Here is an 18,437-nt window from a genome sequence, read left to right on the forward strand (position 1 = left end):
TTATACAATGTGATTTTCTGGATTTTATTTTTGATATTCTATTTCTCAATGTTAAAATTAACCTACCCTTAAAATTATAAACTGTTCATGTCTTTGTCAGTGGGCAAATTTACAAAATAAGCAAGGGATCAAATAATTATTTCCTTCCCCTTAAGTATAATCGAGTGATTGCAGGGGCCAGGCGAGGTATTCCGGCCCCAAAACTGATTGTCATATGGCACTGTGTCTTGGAAGAGTGGTGGTCCAGCCTGTCTGACTAGTCTCCAGCAAGGTTTGGTGCCTGGTGGCTTTTAAAGTATGTTTGACCCTGAAATATTGCTACCTGGCTGAGATCATACAGCTAGTGCCTGATACAACCCAGTGCCTGTGGATTGGGCACCAAGTACCCTCTGTCAGGTTCACTCTAACATTTTGGGAAATAACTCCTTATTCTACTGGTATACACACTTTCTGTCAATAAACGGATGTGTATCTAGCCAGGCATATGTATATATTCATTTCTGCTGTATATATATTAATATGTTTTAACATTCAAATATGAAAATGTTGAAGGAATCACAGATAGAGTAAATGATGTAATGAACAATTTTGTATCCCAAATGGCGTATATTTCCATCAGAAGAAGGGACATCATTCAGAATTAAGCATAAAGAGGTTTGTTATCCGTTAATGTGATAGGAGCACTAGACTGTGGAAAAGATTCCTCACTGGGAAAGTTACCTTTTATTGTACAAGAATGAAGTACAGAACTAATCTTCCTTGTCTGGCAAATGGTGTATAAAAATGGTTTCTACAGTGTATAGCCAACTGATACCGACTTTAATTACCCATCTGACACTTACGATCGCTAATACTTCTCCTTTAATTAGGCCTTGCTATAATAACATGATGACTGTATTTAATAGGATATGACGTTAATCATGCATATGATTCTGTTAGAAAGGTTATCACTTCTCATTCTTTCTTAATGTTCTCCATCAAAAATCTCTTATTCATCTATTGGGTTCCCAAAGCAATTCTCTCACATAACTATTCTCATCACGTGTTGTGTTGGTAACTCAGAGAATTTCGTCAGATTACTATTTAGTCCACAAAAGTACAATCATGCTATAAGCTGTCCACCGGGCTTGTCTTCTGTTCTTAAGGTTCTTGTAAAGGATGACTGCAGCATTCCCATGTACAAATTGTATGAAATTTGGGAACTCAATTATGGCTGAAAGTGTTGGCACGCTTGAAATTGTTCCAGAAAATGAAGTACGGTATTTCTTTCTGAAAGAAGGTTAATGCAATTACACACGTTTTGTTATACACATGTTTATTTCCTTTGAGTGTATTGGAATAACACAAAAAAAGTGAAAAAAGGCAAATTGGACACAATTTGAAAAATATCAACAATCTCAAGGTTACAAGTCCATCTCCAGAGATCTTGATGTTCCTTTGCTCTTGGTGCGCAACCTAATCAAGAATTTACAACCCATGGCATTGTAGCTAATCGCCCTGGATGTGGACGGCAGAGAAAAATTGATGAACTGTTGAATCTCAGGATAGTCCGAATAGTGGATAAGCAGCCCCAATCAAGTTTCAAAGAAATTCAAGCTTTCCTGCAGGCTCAGGGTGCATCAGTGTCAGCATGAATGAAATGAAATGCTATGGCAGGAGACCCAGGAGAACCTCACTGCTGATATGCTGATACAGAGACATAAAAAAGCCAGACTGCAGTTTGTCAAAATGTATGTAAGTAAGCCAAAATCCTTCTGGGAAAGCTTCTTGTGGACAGATGAGACGAAGATAGAGCTGTTTAGTAAAGCACATTATTCTACTGTTTACCGAAAATGAAATGAGGCCTACAAACAAAAGAACACAGTACCTAGAGTGAAATATGGTGGCAGATGAAAGATGTTTTATTTCTGAGACTGGTCAAAAAGCTGGGTTTGCATCCTAGGTCATAGATCTTCTAGCAGGACAATGACACCAAACATACTTCAAGAACGACCCAGGAATAGATGGAAACAAAGCGCTGGAGAGTTCTGAAGTGAAAGTAAAGGGGCCGAATAATATTGCATGCCCCACTTTTCAGTTTTTGATTTTCCACAAAAATTTAAAATAACCAATAAATTTAATTCAACTTCACAATTGTGTTCCACTTGTTGTTGATTCTTCACCAAACATTTACATTTGGTATCTTTATGTTTGAAGCATGATATGTGGGAAAAGGTTGAAAAGTTCCAGAGAGCTGAATACTTTCACAAGGCACTGTGTATATTCTAGCATAAGATGCAAGAACTAGGCAAGATCTCAGTCTGAACTTTTTGTTTCTCAATGTGACTCACTTTCAATATATTATTGCCATCTATACAGTGGCATGTAAAGTTTGGGCACCCTTGCTCCAAATTATTGTTATGGTGAACAGTTAAGCAAGTTAAAGATGAAATGATCTCTAAAATGACTAAAGGTAAAGATGACACATTTCCTTTGTATTTTAGGCGCAAAAAAAGTATTGTCATTTTTTACGTTTTAAAAATTAGAAAAAGGAAAATGGGCTGATGCAAAAGTGTGGGTACCCTTGGAGATTTGTGTGCTCAGATAACTCAGATAATTTCCCAACTTTATAAAACCTCAGCCTCCTTAAGCCTCCTATAACTTTGTGCCAAAAAACATCAGCCATGGGTTTTTCTAAGCAGCTGCCTAACATTCTGAAAATGAAAATGGTGGAGGCCCACAAAGCAGGAGAAGGCTATAAAAATATAACAAAGCATTTTCAAGTTGCTCTTTACTTAGTTTGAGATGTAATTAAGAAATGGAAGTTAATCCGGAACAGTGGAGGTCAAGATAAGTTTTGGAAGACCAAGCAAAATTTCAGTGAGAGCTGCTCATAGGATTGCTAGTTAGGCAAATCAGAACCCCTGCTTGACTCCAAAAGACCTTTGGAAAGATTTAGCAGACTCTGGAGTTTTGGTACATTATTCTACTATTCAGAGACACCGACACAAATATGGCCTTCATGGAAGAGTCATCAGAAAAAAAGAAAACCTCTGCTGCGCCTTCACCATAAAATTCAGCATCATGAGTATGCAAAAGAACATCTCAACAAGCCTCATGCATTTTGGAAACAAGTCCTATGGACTGATGAGGTTAAAATAGAACTCTTTGGCTAAAAGGTATGTGTGGAGAAAAAAGGGCATAGAATTTCAGGAAAAGAACACCTCACCAACCATTAAGCATGGGGTGGATCAATCACGCTTTAGGGTTTTGTTGCAGCCAATGGCATGGAAACTTTTCACAGGAAGAGGGAAGAATGAATTCAATGAAATTTCAACAAATTCTTGATGCAAACATAACACCATTTGTAAAAAAGCTGAAGCTGAGATGAGGATGGCTTCTACAAGTGTAAAATGATCCTCAACACACGTCAAAATCCACAATAGACCTCCTCAAAAGGCGCAAGCTGAAGGTTTTACAATGGCCCTCATAGAAAAGTTATTTGATTATTACATTAAATAGACAGATGTTTAGAACTAAAAATGTATAACCCCGAACCCACCACTGATTGGCAGCTTTCTGCCTTTGCACAGTGTACACAGAAGGATTGCAATCAGTGGTGTAGACAGGGTTCTCAGCAATCAAAGAACTGGTAAATCTACAGCAGATACAAAAGTGATCTTATCACAACTGCAGCAAGCAGCCCAGTAAGTGACACATCACTGGAATCAGGGTCTCTACCCCTACATCAAGATGCTCTCTGATGGGATAGCATAAATCTGCTGACATATTTCTTTTAGTAAATGTCCTTGTCCGATATGCCTTTCTCAGTCATTGTTCAAGCACCAAACTTTGCCTGGTAACAACTATGTAAGCAATATACTGATTACTAATGTTATTACATCAGAATATGTCCGCACAATTCATAAATAAAGCTCTCTACCACTTTCATGTTCCGCATCTAAAATTCTTATCCATGTGTACAGCAAAAAAGGATTTTGGCCAGAAAAATCTTTATAAATACATGGCAAAAAAAAAAATCATAAAAGTATTACACAAGTGATACCTTTATTGGCCATCCAAAGCAAATACCATTTTTCACTGTAATACTACTGATTTTTTTTACAGATGTATTTACTGTATATTCAAGTGTATAAACCATGTATTGTGCTGTATGGGCCAGCAGATGGCAGCAAATACATTCTTGAGAAAAGTGTGATCGAAAACATGTCAGAATTGAACAGTCTAACTATCCCATGGCTGCGCAATACGACGCACTACAGTAAGTTCTGCTATAGTGCCATAAAATAAGTAATATAAGATATAATATTATCCCAAAATCAAGAACTGTAAAAAAAACAGTTTTGAAGCTACAACTACTTTATGAAGAAGTTACATATAGACACAACTCCTTAGCCTGCCAATAAATTTATTATTCTAGTCAGTCATTTGTCACAGAAATTTCTGCAAGTGTCCTATGCATTTGAATGGAGCCTACAGAGATCTCTGTGTTTGCCGCCAAAACAACCTTATTCAGGTGAACGCAACTCATTTTCAATCGTAAAAATGTTTGTGAGTGTCCTGATCAATGAGCCAGAGGGACTCATTGTCCTTTGTACTGGTGTCATTGGCAGAATAGCCTTAAAGGGAATCTGTCAGTAGGATCAGCCCTCCTCCCTCACCTGTCTATATGGGCATGTAGGTCACAGGAAGCTGAGTAAAATGATACCCTGATATCTGAAGTCTTATTCCACAGAAATCCTGTTTTTTCCTAATATGTAAATGAGCTGTTCTATAGGCAGTACACAGATCTCCCCGAGAGTTTGCCCCAGGAGGTATGAACGTTTTCCTTCCATACATGGGAAAGAAGAATAAGCCCTAACATGAGCTTAGAGCAGGTCTCTCGGTGTGAGACATGTAATGACAGACAGCCCTACGCTTACTGGTCTCACTGCAGAGCTGCATGTGATTAGACAGTGCCTGAAGCAGAGCAGCCATAAGTGTGATTAGTAACACTTCTTCAGTTTTCATCCCAGCAGTCAGTGTGGGGGAGAGCCAGTCCAGCTGAGCTGACAGCATTGTGGGAGAAGAACTGATAGAAGTGTGACTGCAGACTTGTGACTCCTCACATACATCTCACAGTGCGCTCTAAGGATTCTCAGGAACGGCGACCATGTGACCGCGAGTATGTGATATGCACACTCCCGGCCAGAATCCGTCTAGACTCTTTCTGGCCTCCCACAATACACTTGCAACGAGCACATTGAGACAGATTGTAGCCGGAAGTACGCATAGCACATACTTGTGGTCATGTGACACTGGAGAATCCTCACACCTCGCAGTGTGCGCTATGTCAGGATTTACAAGTCTGCAGTCACATGGAGTACCTGCTGACTTGTCATTTTAGGCCACCCTGATTCTGGCTGTGGAGCTCCAAACACAAGATCCAGTACTAGTTTGGTGTCACTCTTTCGCTCTGCATGCTCCCTGTTTTCCGCCGCTAAACCCCGTGCAATTATTAAACCAGTCCACCATTTAGGACCATTTCTAATTCTTATCACTTAATTTGTATTTATTCCTGTGCACTTTTCCGTTTGTAATGCTAGATATGCTTTTCTTTTCACATTGGTTCTATTTTGTCCCTAGGAGAAGATGGAATGTGGAATTAATAGTGACAAAGTATAAATCATGCATGTTATCATCATAAGTGAATGTGTCACTGTGCGCTACAAACCATTACTATACTGGTCCAGTCCACCAGTTCCGGGACATTTATTGCTATCATAATTGATGTCACTTTCATTGAATGTAACGTTTTCCTTTACACCCTGTTCGCCACTATCATGAAATGAGTTATGGCAACGCAAGGTGAACAAGAGAATGCGGATTTCATTGCTTTCCAATAAACAGATTACAGGAAATTCACAGCTCAAATCTGAATTAATTATAGCTTTATATAAAACCGGTAATTTGTAAGCATCAATCCCTGAAAAGGAATAAAACAAAACTATAAATTCTATATTTTATCCCTTATAATTTGATATAGTAGCGCCAGGAAGCTGGGATTTGTGCCGAACGCTGTTATTAGCTCCTAGTGGGTCTGCAGATATTCTGTTTATGAAGATCGGTGACATTTTTGATCTCAGTTAATTATAATTAATAATTGTAGCTTTTTTTATAAAACCTCTATGTTTGTTCCATGCAAAATATCTCAATTAATTGGTCCCAAGAAAAAAAAAGTAAGAGCACACTATAAAGTTATAGTATGGCTCCATCAAAACTGCTGTCTAAGTGTGGAGAGAACTTAAAGTATCATACTATGATAAGAAATGACACAGGCGCCCATAATTATGCAACAGAGTGCCAAAAAATACTGGTACAATACAGTGAACACATAGAGCCCGATTCATCATTTGTCTTTTCTTAATCTTGTATCCATTGATGTTTTTTGTTCCAAATTGTTCAAAAAGTCAAACGTGATTCATGTATTTTGCATAAAACAGAAAAACCTATTTTGCTATTTTTTTAGCAAAAAAAAAGTCACACATTAAAATGTCTCAAAATTTGAGCCAAAAATTTTAAGCGTACATAAAATGAGTCCAAGGGGGACAAGAATACATTTCCACCAATATTTTGGGACTTTTTTTTTTAGAAGCCACAATTGATCAATCAGCCAAAAACTTCTGGAAATCCCAAACTTAGAATGATGAACATAAAAACAGATGTAAAATAAACTTTAGAGAAAGCATGGCTTAAAAGAAGAATAAAGTGCAAATAGAAAACAGGAGAAAAAAACACTAGAAACTAGAAAAAAAGCACAAATGTAATAATAAATCGGGCCCATAGTGTCTGAATGAAATCACTGCCTGTAACATAAGGTAAGTTCACAATGGGTTTGTAATGAGTGAGTTCAGACTGATGGGGGCGGTATGGTGGAGGCCTCTTAGTGGTGAGTTGGCGCTTCGGCCCTTGTCCAGCTCTGCTGAAGAACATGCCATTCATTGAACAGCAGGCATCTTCTGCCCTGTTGTGAGAGTATCTACAAAAATGGATGATATCGTACGGTAAATGTCAAGAATCACATTGAAGACACAGAAAATCCTAGTAGTTTTGTTTTCTCTTCACTTCTCAGTTAATTGGCCCTATATAAATAATATTCCAAATTATTACTATGGCTTGCCGCATCATGTGATCTCAGTGTCACCGCCAGCTCAGATCTGGCATTTTTCACCGTTCAGATGATGTCCATTGTGGAGGACGTACTGCAGACTGGAAGATGATGACGTCATCACCTATTATCTCCCTCTTGGTGGTTCTCGGACACCTCCCCTCCTCACCACCATCCTTGCCCCTCTGTATACCCAAAATAATACTGTAATGCTGAAAATATCATTTCTTTTTTTTATTAAATGCATGTATTTTGGGCTAAAAAACATTTTTGCAATTGAGATTCATCAATAGTTTTGCACCGTTTGACACTTATTGGCTCTTTGTTTCCTTTCACATTCAACTTTGATATGGTCTGTGATCATAAATCAGCACCCAGAAAAAAGAAAGATAAAAGATCTGCAAACTCTCCCATTGGACTATCAGAACGCGCTCCCTGATGGGTGCTCCTCAGATAACGCATTGAGCAGCCAGTAATAGACTTAATGTTTCTCTATCCAACGGTTGCCACTTTAATAAAGTCTGACCCCATAAGAAACGCTAGGAGCAGGTGGATCGTTGGTCTCCTTTTTTATGTCATGTCAGGTGGCCAGAAAAAATAACGGATGGACATATGTGAATAGACCAAGTTCACCTTCTTACCTTGAGCCTGGAGAACTGCCGAAATATCGAATCCTTGGTTGTTCCTTACTATTATAACTCCAAATTCGAAGTCGAATGCGTCACTGTAAAGAAGCGCGGAGTATAAAGAACGTGAAGAAGAAACCATGGCAAAGAATAAAATAACAATATGGCAAGTCAAGAATGCTGAAACCATAAGGTAATCCTTGGAAGGCCCTCAAACAACTTATACTTGTAAAGGTCCATCGTATGGAATCATCTTGTACAATCGTGTCCATATGGTTATGAAAAAATATAACTAAACTATTCAGCAAATAAGACTATGTAATGACTTGCGAATTGTGAAGAATACTGTTTTTATATATATATATTTTATTCCGAATAATTTGTTACATTTTTTCCATTTCCTCCACTGTCAAGATCCATTTATCCTCTTATGTCAGTGAGATTTTTTTCCCTGTGTAGTTTGTAGTAAAATATAACAACTCTACCCATCGGAGTCACTAATTACCACCTTGAATAACATAGCCCCTATCTGAGCTACAATAGAAAATGGACCCTTTTGTGATCCGAGCTACAGTTACGCAGCGTGCGGCTTTTCCGGACTTGTCATTATCACAGTAACAGTCGGGACGCTCTTTTATCAGAGATTCTGAGAATGAAGCTGGTCCAATCTAGTGATGATTGAGAGCCCAGACCAAAGGAAATGCATTATGCATTGGAAATAGAATTATGGTGTGACTGTTTGGTCTGTCATTTTATGTTGGCGCGGTTGTATTTTTGGCAAGACTTTATTCCTTTGAGAGCAGGTGTTGGCATCACCTCGGCTCAGTGAGCAAGTGGAACAGTTGGCGGCCAGATGCCTCCTCATTGTAAATATTGATTTCTTTTACATACGGGTCTCGCTAGATCAGCTATAGTTAATGTAGACCAACAAGTAATCTGTATTGAATCTGAAATATAGGAATGTAACACATGTTTTACAAATGGAAACAAACAATATTAGTGAAGCCAAGACAAGAACACTCACTGCAATATGCCCACGTAGTTTGCCAAGTCCACTGTGCTGGCCTGTCTCCATTCCTTCTTGAAGCCCATCACCAGGGTGTTAGGCTTCAGTCTTCCCAAACCGGCAGCCTGCAGAATAATGAGCTATTACTGAATAATACTCTTATATAATTATTACTTTAAATAAGTAAAGAGTTATTCCGAATTATTACCTACACAAATGCCGAAGTCTATTGGACTTATCGAGATAGCCGAGTGCAGTGCTCATCTCATGAGTCCCATAGACTTGCAATGGAGGAAACAAAAAAGGCAAAACGCTATGTCTATGGATTCCTGAATTGTCCGATACGTGGGTCCATGGGGCCGGCATTCCCAAGCAGGCAAAGAGGGTGAAGGTAGTTGAGATCCAGCATCGGTACCATAAAGATTCAGTAATTTTTGGGGTCAACATTAAGAGCCAAATGAAACAAGTCATAGAGGAACACGAACCACCCGACGCATTTCAGACAGTGTATACTTAGTGAATATATACCCTTAAAATGTCCCAGGAGCTGACAAAGCATAGACTAAGTAACTCCACCCCATACACCACACCGGATCGATCATAAACATATTAACAAACATAAAACAACAAAGAACAAAAAAATTCAATCTAAATATAAATATATGTCAGTACATATAACAGTGAGTAAATCATAAGAACGAAAAATTAAAAGAAATACATCAGATCGCTACGATAGTTCAGACCCATAGGAAAGCATTTATTTAACGGCCTCCCTTGTAATTAACGCTTTCAGCCAATTTCCTCTTCTCATCGGTTTGTTAACCCGTTAAATGCCTCTATTTACCCGTGTGGAGTTCGGTGACGCGGCTCATGTATTTTCAGCCATACTCTTTTTTAAAGTGCGAGTGGTGCAACCAATATAGTATTTATTGCAAAGTGTGCAAGTGGCCACATAAGCCACAAAGTGTTCCAATTAATATTTGATATTGTATTTTTTACCTGTATTGCTATCTGTTTATATATATATATATATATATATATATATATATATATATATACACTCACCGGCCACTTTATTAGGTACACCTGTCCAACTTCTTGTTAACACTTAATTTCTAATCAGCCAATCACATGGCGGCAACTCAGTGCATTTAGGCATGTAGACATGGTCAAGACAATCTCCTGCAGTTCAAACCGAGCATCAGTATGGGGAAGAAAGGTGATTTGAGTGCCTTTGAACGTGGCATGGTTGTTGGTGCCAGAAGGGCTGGTCTGAGTATTTCAGAAACTGCTGATCTACTGGGATTTTCACGCACAACCATCTCTAGGGTTTACAGAGAATGGTCCGAAAAAGAAAAAAAATCCAGTGAGCGGCAGTTCTGTGGGCGGAAATGCCTTGTTGATGCCAGAGGTCAGAGGAGAATGGGCAGACTGGTTCGAGCTGATAGAAAGGCAACAGTGACTCAAATCGCCACCCGTTACAACCAAGGTAGGCCTAAGAGCATCTCTGAACGCACAGTGCGTCGAACTTTGAGGCAGATGGGCTACAGCAGCAGAAGACCACACCGGGTACCACTCCTTTCAGCTAAGAACAGGAAACTGAGGCTACAATTTGTACAAGCTCATCGAAATTGGACAGTAGAAGATTGGAAAAACGTTGCTTGGTCTGATGAGTCTCGATTTCTGCTGCGACATTCGGATGGTAGGGTCAGAATTTGGCGTAAACAACATGAAAGCATGGATCCATCCTGCCTTGTATGGAGCATCTTTGGGATGTGCAGCCGACAAATCTGCGGCAACTGTGTGATGCCATCATGTCCATATGGACCAAAATCTCTGAGGAATGCTTCCAGCACCTTGTTGAATCTATGCCACGAAGAATTGAGGCAGTTCTGAAGGCAAAAGGGGTCCAACCCGTTACTAGCATGGTGTACCTAATAAAGTGGCCGGTGAGTGTATATATATATATATATATATATATATATTTACACAAACCATCTTTATTATCGCCGCACTTATATGAGCCTTTAAACCTCAGCCAAAAAAGAATGGTGATGCTGATACATAGAAAGACTAGATGATATATAATTGCCAGTTCCTATTGCATTTTAAGGGTATACATTCACTAAGAACTTTCTCATATAGTATACCTATGGGTAAGGACATCAGTGTCCGAAATGCCTCACGTGTTTCGTGTCCCTCTATGTCTTGTGTTTTTGGATTTTAAAGTATAGGTTCTTTGTACAAAGTTCTGCTTCCATATATTGGTCATTGGCTGTGATAGGATACACCAGGAAAAGAATGCAAGGATACATGAAGAACACCAATAGTGTCATTTAAAGGGAATCTTTCACTAGATTTTTGCTACCTCATCTGAGAGCAGTATGATGAAAAAGCAGAGACCCTGATTCAGTGGCTGCTTGTCATACTGTTGGGAAACATCCCTGTTTTCTCTGCTGCAGATCTAGCAGTTCTCTGAATGCTGAGCTCTGTATAACCCCGCCCACACCACTGATTTGCAGCTTTCTGTGTACACTGTACATAGGCAGAAAGCTGCCAATCACTGGGGGGCCTGGCTATATAGAGCTTATGAATATGGAAGACTACATGGAAGCAGATTTACTAGTCATCTAGTAATAATATCCTGCTGATAAAACTGTGATCTTATCCAAAGTACAGTAAGCAGCCCAGTAAGTGACACATCACTGGAACCTGTCTCTACAATATACTACGTTCACACTAGGGGGACACAAATCTGGTTACAGATTGCCTTTAATAAAAGATGGTACAGAATATGATGACAATTGTAACCCATGTAAACCAGGTAATACAGTTTCATTCTTGGAATCGTTGGTCCCATCTGGATAATTTGGTAATTCATTTATGTAATATACGTGTAACTTTGACTTTTTTTTTAAGTCCCCCTTAAGTGGGGTTGCGGTGTGTGCTCCAAGTCAGTCAGGGATTTTTAGATAATATTGCAAAAAACAAATCCTTGACAGCAGAGTGGCTTTGTAGTTAGCGCTGATGCCGTGCAGTGCTGCAGTCCTGGGTGTAAATACAACTACAGACAACATGGAGTTTGTATGTTCATCCGGTGTTGCATGGGTTTCATCCAGCACTCTATGTACTGGTTGGGTATTTAGCTACCTAGACATTAGGCCTCTTTCACACGTCTGTGTCTCCGGTACATGTGATGACAGTTTTCATATGTACCGGAGACACTTACAGATGTAGATGTGCACACGTCAGTGTGTTTCCACGGACCGTGTGTCTGTGGGCAAAACCTGCTGACACGTTATTTTTTTTTACCAGCAGCACGGGCCACAAAACGTCCCGCACACGTGCACACGATTGACACACTGGGATGTCATCTCTGTGTCACACGTACCGACGCCTGAGAAGCAGCAGTACAGTAAACTCTGTTCCCCGGCACCGGGTGCTGAAGACCGCTCTCATCATTTTTCCCTGCTCTTCCGGCAATAAGCGCAAGCAGGGGAGAATGATGAGAGTTGTATTCAAGTGATAACAATGATAGCAGGCGGCGGCTGATGGGAGTATTCCTCACCCACCGCATGCACTATAAATCAATAAATAAATTAAAAAACGGAGTGTGTTCCCCTGTATTTTCTATAACCAGCCAGGCAAAACTAACAGCTGGGGGATGCAACCCTCAGTTGTCAGCTTTAGCAAGGTTGTTTATCAAGACTAGAGGGGTCCCCACGCTGTTTTTTTTAAATTATTTAAATAAATAATTTTAAAAAGCGGCATGGAGTCCTCCCCATTTTTGACAACCAGCCTTGCTAACGCTGACAGCAGAGAGTTGCAGCCCCCAGCTGTCAGCTTTGCCTGGCTGGTTAGCAAAAATTACAGGGGAACCCACGCCGTTATTTTCATTTATTTATAGCGCAGTCAGCGGGTGAGAAATACTCCCATCAGCCGCCGCCTGCTGTTACTGTTATTAGCGACAGCAGGTGTAAGCTGATGGGAGTAATAGTCCCATCAGCTGCCTCCTGCTGTCATTGTTATCACTTGAATACAACTTGTGCTGATCGCCTGCAGACCAGGGGAGAATGATGAGAGCCGTCTTCAGCACCCGGCGCTGGGGAACAGTGCTTACTGTACCGCTGCTTCCCTGGCGTTGGTACATGTGGTACTACTGATGTGTCACATGAATGCCACACGTGTGCCGCAAGTATTACACACACGGACACACAGACACTGACCTCTCCGGTACCCGAAATCTCAGAACGTGTGAATGCGGCCTTAGATTTTAAGTTCTCTGGGGAACAGGCACTGATTGCATGATGTATGATGACAATCCTTGTACTGTGCTGCAGATTGGCGCTGTATCAGCAATATAAGAAAAAGTCAAATCTTGTGGTCCAGTAATGCTTCCTACAGATGTATCTGAGTTGTTGATGACATTGCATGCTGTGCAGGAGTGACAGGCGGCTTTATTACACGGCCACCAGTGACTTTTTGTTTGACTGTGGAAGAGGAAGTTTTTCTCACATTCATAAATGACTTGAGATGAACGGAAATGATTTCCTTGCAATTAAAAGTATTTGGATTTCAGCAGTCAAGCTGTCATTTCAATGGATCTGTAAGTTACTATCTCCAGAGCACATGTTGTTTTCCAGGGGTTTTATTGTCCCTGAAATGACAAGTTTGTTCCTGGGCGACGTTACGAGAGTGCAGCTGTGATGTTCACCACAATCGCGGTTTTAGCTTTATTGATTTTTGTCATTCAAAGATGTAAAAAGCCGTAATGATTTTGTGGGAGTTTTCAGGAACAAGTGCAATCTGCTTATTTTACATTCTGCTTTTTAGATGAAAGATTCATCTGCTCGCAGAAGTTTCCACTAGAACGCTTGACTAAAAAAGATCATGTTTCAAAGAGAACATTTAGCACAAACCTGTCATCTCCTGAGAGAAGGAACAGCCATTTGTGGGGTGAATCAGCTTTCATTGGAATGCAGGGTACAAAGCGGAAAAAGAAAGTGAATGCACTTTATAGAGAACCTGTCACAAAAAGAAGAGATCTATCCAAACGCTGAAAAGCGCCACACCTCTGTACATAAAGTGATCAGAAGCCAAAGTTTGGTGTGCAGCCATTATGATTGCCACCGGAAACATTTTTAATATTAATTTTACCCTTCAGATGACTGTAGATTCTCTCATCCGAAAAAAATCATTATGCAAATGACACTGATCAAACTCTGATCAGAGGGTCAGCATAGATTCTCTTGGTGAACGACACTTCTCCATCTACTCCATTTTGTCAGTGCGCGAAAATCAGACTGCACTCAGATGTCATACGAGTGCAACCCGATGTTTTCCACAACTAAATTCACAGCATTTTTAACAACTGATGATTTTGCTGCTGCTGTGGGAGCTCAGCATGGAAAGGGAACGTATCCTGAGGGTTCATCCTCGCCTGTGTGTGTCGGCTCGGTATATTACTCTGTATGAATGTTTCTTCATATCTTCTATTATGGCATTTCATCAGATACATAATGCAGTAAAATTCACCTGCAAGTGTGACTGAGGACAGTTTTCTTTGGGGTAGTAGATTATTCACATTATAACAAAGGCTCATTGTCCAGTACTAAACTGTTAACCCTTCTAAACCCAGCCACATTATTGCCCACCCAGCTCCACCATGTCCATTATGCAGGACAACAATCAGGAATGATGACTGTTGATTAAGAAAAATGCAAACAAACTGTGTCAAGAAGTCCACATTATAGCTGTAAGAACTATCTGATTATATTTGTCCAAAACCATAAAAAAAAAAGATAAAATTCAGATTTTATCCAAATGCAGGAAATGATTTCTATTTGTGAAAGGTTTCTCCGTGAAGCAGAAAAACTTCACACCTTCTGTCAGATTCATTAAAAGTGACCCTCAACTTTTATAATCAAGCAAAAAGTTTCTGTCTATAAACCCTCCCGAGTGTATCTGGCCATCATTAAAAATGTAATAGTGTATAAAGCAGTGAGGAAATATGTCCGCCCCGGAGCTGCCTGCAGTTAGTAGCCGGCACTAGTACACATTGTTAGATTTTTAATGATAGCAGAAAACGTTCTGAAGTTTTTATGCTGCAAGGACTTTTTCTTCATTACTAGAAGCCATGCATCACTCGCCGTGACGTGTTTATGTCATATGCAGGGTTCAGGATCGCAGCATCTCACCTGCTGAGGTTAGGCGGACGCTGCGCTCCTCTCAGCGGGAATTACACTTATTATTGCAATTTGGGGTCCTGGGAAAAGGATGCAGTTAGGAGAATGCAGGGAAACACCTGAGCAATATGTCAGATGGAATTCTCAGACAAGGTGTTAAAGGGAATTACTTACCAGGATCTTGTTACTCCATCTGAGAGCACATTATTTGAGGAAGAGACCCTGATTCCAGCAATGCGTTTTGCTAAAATCACAGTTTATCTGGTGCAGATCTATCAGTTCTCTGAGTGCTGAGGTCTGTACAACCCCGCCCACACCATTGATTGGCAGCTTTCTATGTACACTGTGCATAGGCAGAAAGCTGCCAATCAGTGGTGGAGCAGGGTTATAGAGAGCTACTGTATATGGAGGACTTCTTGACAACATGTTTACTAGTAATCTAATAGAACAGTGATTTTATCAAAACTACAGCAAGCAGCCCAATAAGTGACACATCGCTGGAGTTTCAACATTACACTGCTCTCATATTAGGGAGACAAAAATCTGATGATAGATTCCCTTTAATCAAAACCATGTAACCGCCGAGTGGCATAAAACCAGACATGACTGTGTGGTCACAACAAAAAGGTTAGTGCAGGACTTTTGGAAAAATCAGGGTGTAATCCAGCTTGGTAAGTGTACTCACTAGTTTGCAGAACTCCCATAGTAATAAATGGAAATAGCTGTGCAAATATGACCACCTTTCCAGCCACAGCCGCCCCAGCATCATTTGGAATGGAGAATTGGGGGAACCCTGCTCATCAGATTGTTGTGGGCCCCAATAGTGGGATCCTCGTCCATCAGATATTTACGGCATGTCTTTTGTTTTATATAGGAAACAAAATTTACTGAAAAATGGACTTGAGAGCTCTCCAGTATCAAGGCATCTGCTATATCATTATGCTAATATACTCCTCCATGTAACCGTCCAGATTTTGCTGCTTTTCGACATGTCATATATAAATAGCCGACATAGGTTATATAGAGATTGCCCACAAGCTGGACCACCACTCAGTAAAACCTCCTGGACATCAGGTTAATCATGTCACCCCCCGAAATCTAGTAAATAAGCAAGTTACTGTTTGGAAATAAACACGGAAACAAAATAACGAAAGGTTTATATACAACTATTGGAGATGCAACATGGTAACAGTTTCTGTGTCTCACCTGGAGGAGCGTTCTTGCACCTTCCCGGTAGTTCTCGGCAGCGACGGCAGCGTAGAAGGCTTTCTTCTTGTTCTTATTTAGCCACGTCTGCTTTTTCACCATGCCACTGTTCATTTCCTTTACGGCCTGTTTGCGCGGTCCCTGCATAACACGATAACCGTTCAGTGGAATGAGGCATTATGACATGAAATTGAGCCCGATCTTTGGAAAATGTTTTTTCAGCTATAACATGAAAATAAGAGGCTTAGATTTTCTACAATTATTATTATTATTTATTTATATAGCACCATTGATTCCATGGTGCTGTACATGAGAAGGGGTTACATACAAGTTACAGATATCACTTACAGTAAACAAACTAACAATGACAGACTGATACAGAGGGGTGAGGACCCTGCCCTTGGGGGCTTACATTCTACAGGATTATGGGGAAGGAGACAATAGGTTGGGGGTTGCAGCAGCTCTGGTGTTGGTGAGGCAGTATCTCCGGTAGTGATGAGGAGGCAGCGGGGTCAGTGCAGGCTGTAGGCTTTCCTGAAGAAATGGGTTTTCAGGTTCCGTCTGAAGGATCCGAATGTGGTTGATAGTCGGACGTGTTGGGGCAAATAATTCCAGAGGATGGGGGATATTCACGAGAAGTCTTGGTGGCGATTGGATGAGGAGCGAATAAGTGTGGAGGAGAGAAAGAGGTCTTGGGAGGACAGGAGATTACGTGAGGGAAGATATCGGGAGATTAGTTCAGAGATATATGGAGGAGACAGGTTATGGATGGCTTTGTAGGTCAGTATTAGTAATTTTAACTGGATACGCTGAGGGAATGGGAGCCAGTGAAGAGATTTGCAGAGGGGGGAAGCAGAGGAGTAGCGAGGAGAGAGATGCATTAGTCGGGCAGCAGAGTTAAGGATGGACTGGAGAGGTGCAAGGGTGTTAGCAGGGAGGCCACAGAAAAGGATGTTGCAGTAGTCAAGGCGGAAGATGATGAGGGCATGCACAAGCATTTTAGTAGCTTGAGTGTTGAGGTAAGGACGAATTCTAGAAATATTTTTGAGCTGGAGGCGACAGGAGGTGGAAAGAGCTTGGATGTGCGGTTTGAAGGACAGAGCATAGTCAAAGGTTACTCCGAGGCAGCGAATGTCTGGTACGGGGGAAAGCATGAGGTCATTTATTGTGGTAGATAGATCAGGTAAGAAAGATCTATGGGATGGAGGAAAGATGATGAGTTCAGATTTGTCCACATTGAGTTTGAGGAAGCGAGAGGAGAAGAAGGAGGATATGGCTGATAGACACTCCGGGATTCTGGACAGAAGAGAGGTGATGTCTGGGCCAGAAAGGTAGATCTGAGTGTCATCAGCATAAAGGTGGTACTGGAATCCATGTGACTTTATGAGTTGTCCCAGGCCAAGTGTATAGATTGAGAAGAGTAGAGGTCCTAGACAGAGCCTTGGGGGGACTCCAACAGAGAGAGAGGATGGGATGAGGAGGTAGTGTGGGAGTGGGAGACGCTGAATGTGCGGTTAGAAAGGTATGAGGAGATGCAGGATAGGGCAAGGTCTTTGATGCCAAAGGAAGAGAGGATCTGTAGTAGGAGGCAGTGGTCAACTGTGTCGAAAGCAAAGGACAGGTCTAGAAGGAGGAGTACAGAGTATTGTCTGTTAGCTTTGGCTGTAAGTAGGTCGTTAGTGATTTTGGTCAGGGCTGTCTCAGTTGAGTGATGGGGCGGAAACCAGATTGTAGATTGTCAAAGAGCAAGTTAGATGAGAGGTGGGCGGAAAGTTCAGCGTGGACGTGCTGCTCCAGGAGTTTGGAAGCGAATGGGAGCAGCGATATTGCGCGATAGCTGGACATAGCGGTTGGGTCGAGGGTTGGCTTTTTAAGGATAGGTGTGATTGTGGTATGTTTGAAAGCAGAAGGGAAGGTGCCAGAAGTTAGTGATAGGTTGAAGAGATGGGTTAGGGATGGGTGAGTGGTGGTGAGGTTGGGGAGAAGGTGGGATGGGATGGGGTCTAGTGCATAAGTGGTGAGGTGTGATTTGGAGAGGAGACAATTAATCTCCCCTTCAGTGATGTTGGAGAGCGAGGTTATAGGAGAAGGGCATTGGTCTAGTATACAGAGGGGTTGAGGTGGGTGAACACACTAAGATCATAGATGTATGAGATTGCATATTATTATCTAATGGTGGATAAATTCTAAAAAAAAGAACTGCGATGAAGCTGAATTTGGAAGCTATACTGATCCTTTAACTACCGTAGTTAATAGCCATCAGTATT

General features: G+C 40.9%; 1 protein-coding gene across 1 annotated transcript in view; it reads right to left on the reverse strand.

Annotated features, from left to right (window-relative positions):
* The window catches only part of SLC12A1 (solute carrier family 12 member 1), a 156,570-nt gene that overhangs the window by 56,068 nt on the left and 82,065 nt on the right, over positions 1-18,437 (reverse strand). The window contains exons 17-19 of the mRNA XM_077263725.1: positions 16,171-16,311; positions 8,798-8,904; positions 7,789-7,871 (exon numbers count right to left, since the gene is read on the reverse strand). Of these exons, the coding sequence (XP_077119840.1) occupies positions 7,789-7,871; positions 8,798-8,904; positions 16,171-16,311 (331 nt within the window). The remainder of the gene's footprint in view (positions 1-7,788; positions 7,872-8,797; positions 8,905-16,170; positions 16,312-18,437) is intronic.

This window comes from Ranitomeya variabilis, chromosome 5, assembly GCF_051348905.1.
Source record: "Ranitomeya variabilis isolate aRanVar5 chromosome 5, aRanVar5.hap1, whole genome shotgun sequence".
In the NCBI taxonomy this organism is placed as follows: Eukaryota; Metazoa; Chordata; class Amphibia; order Anura; family Dendrobatidae; genus Ranitomeya; species Ranitomeya variabilis.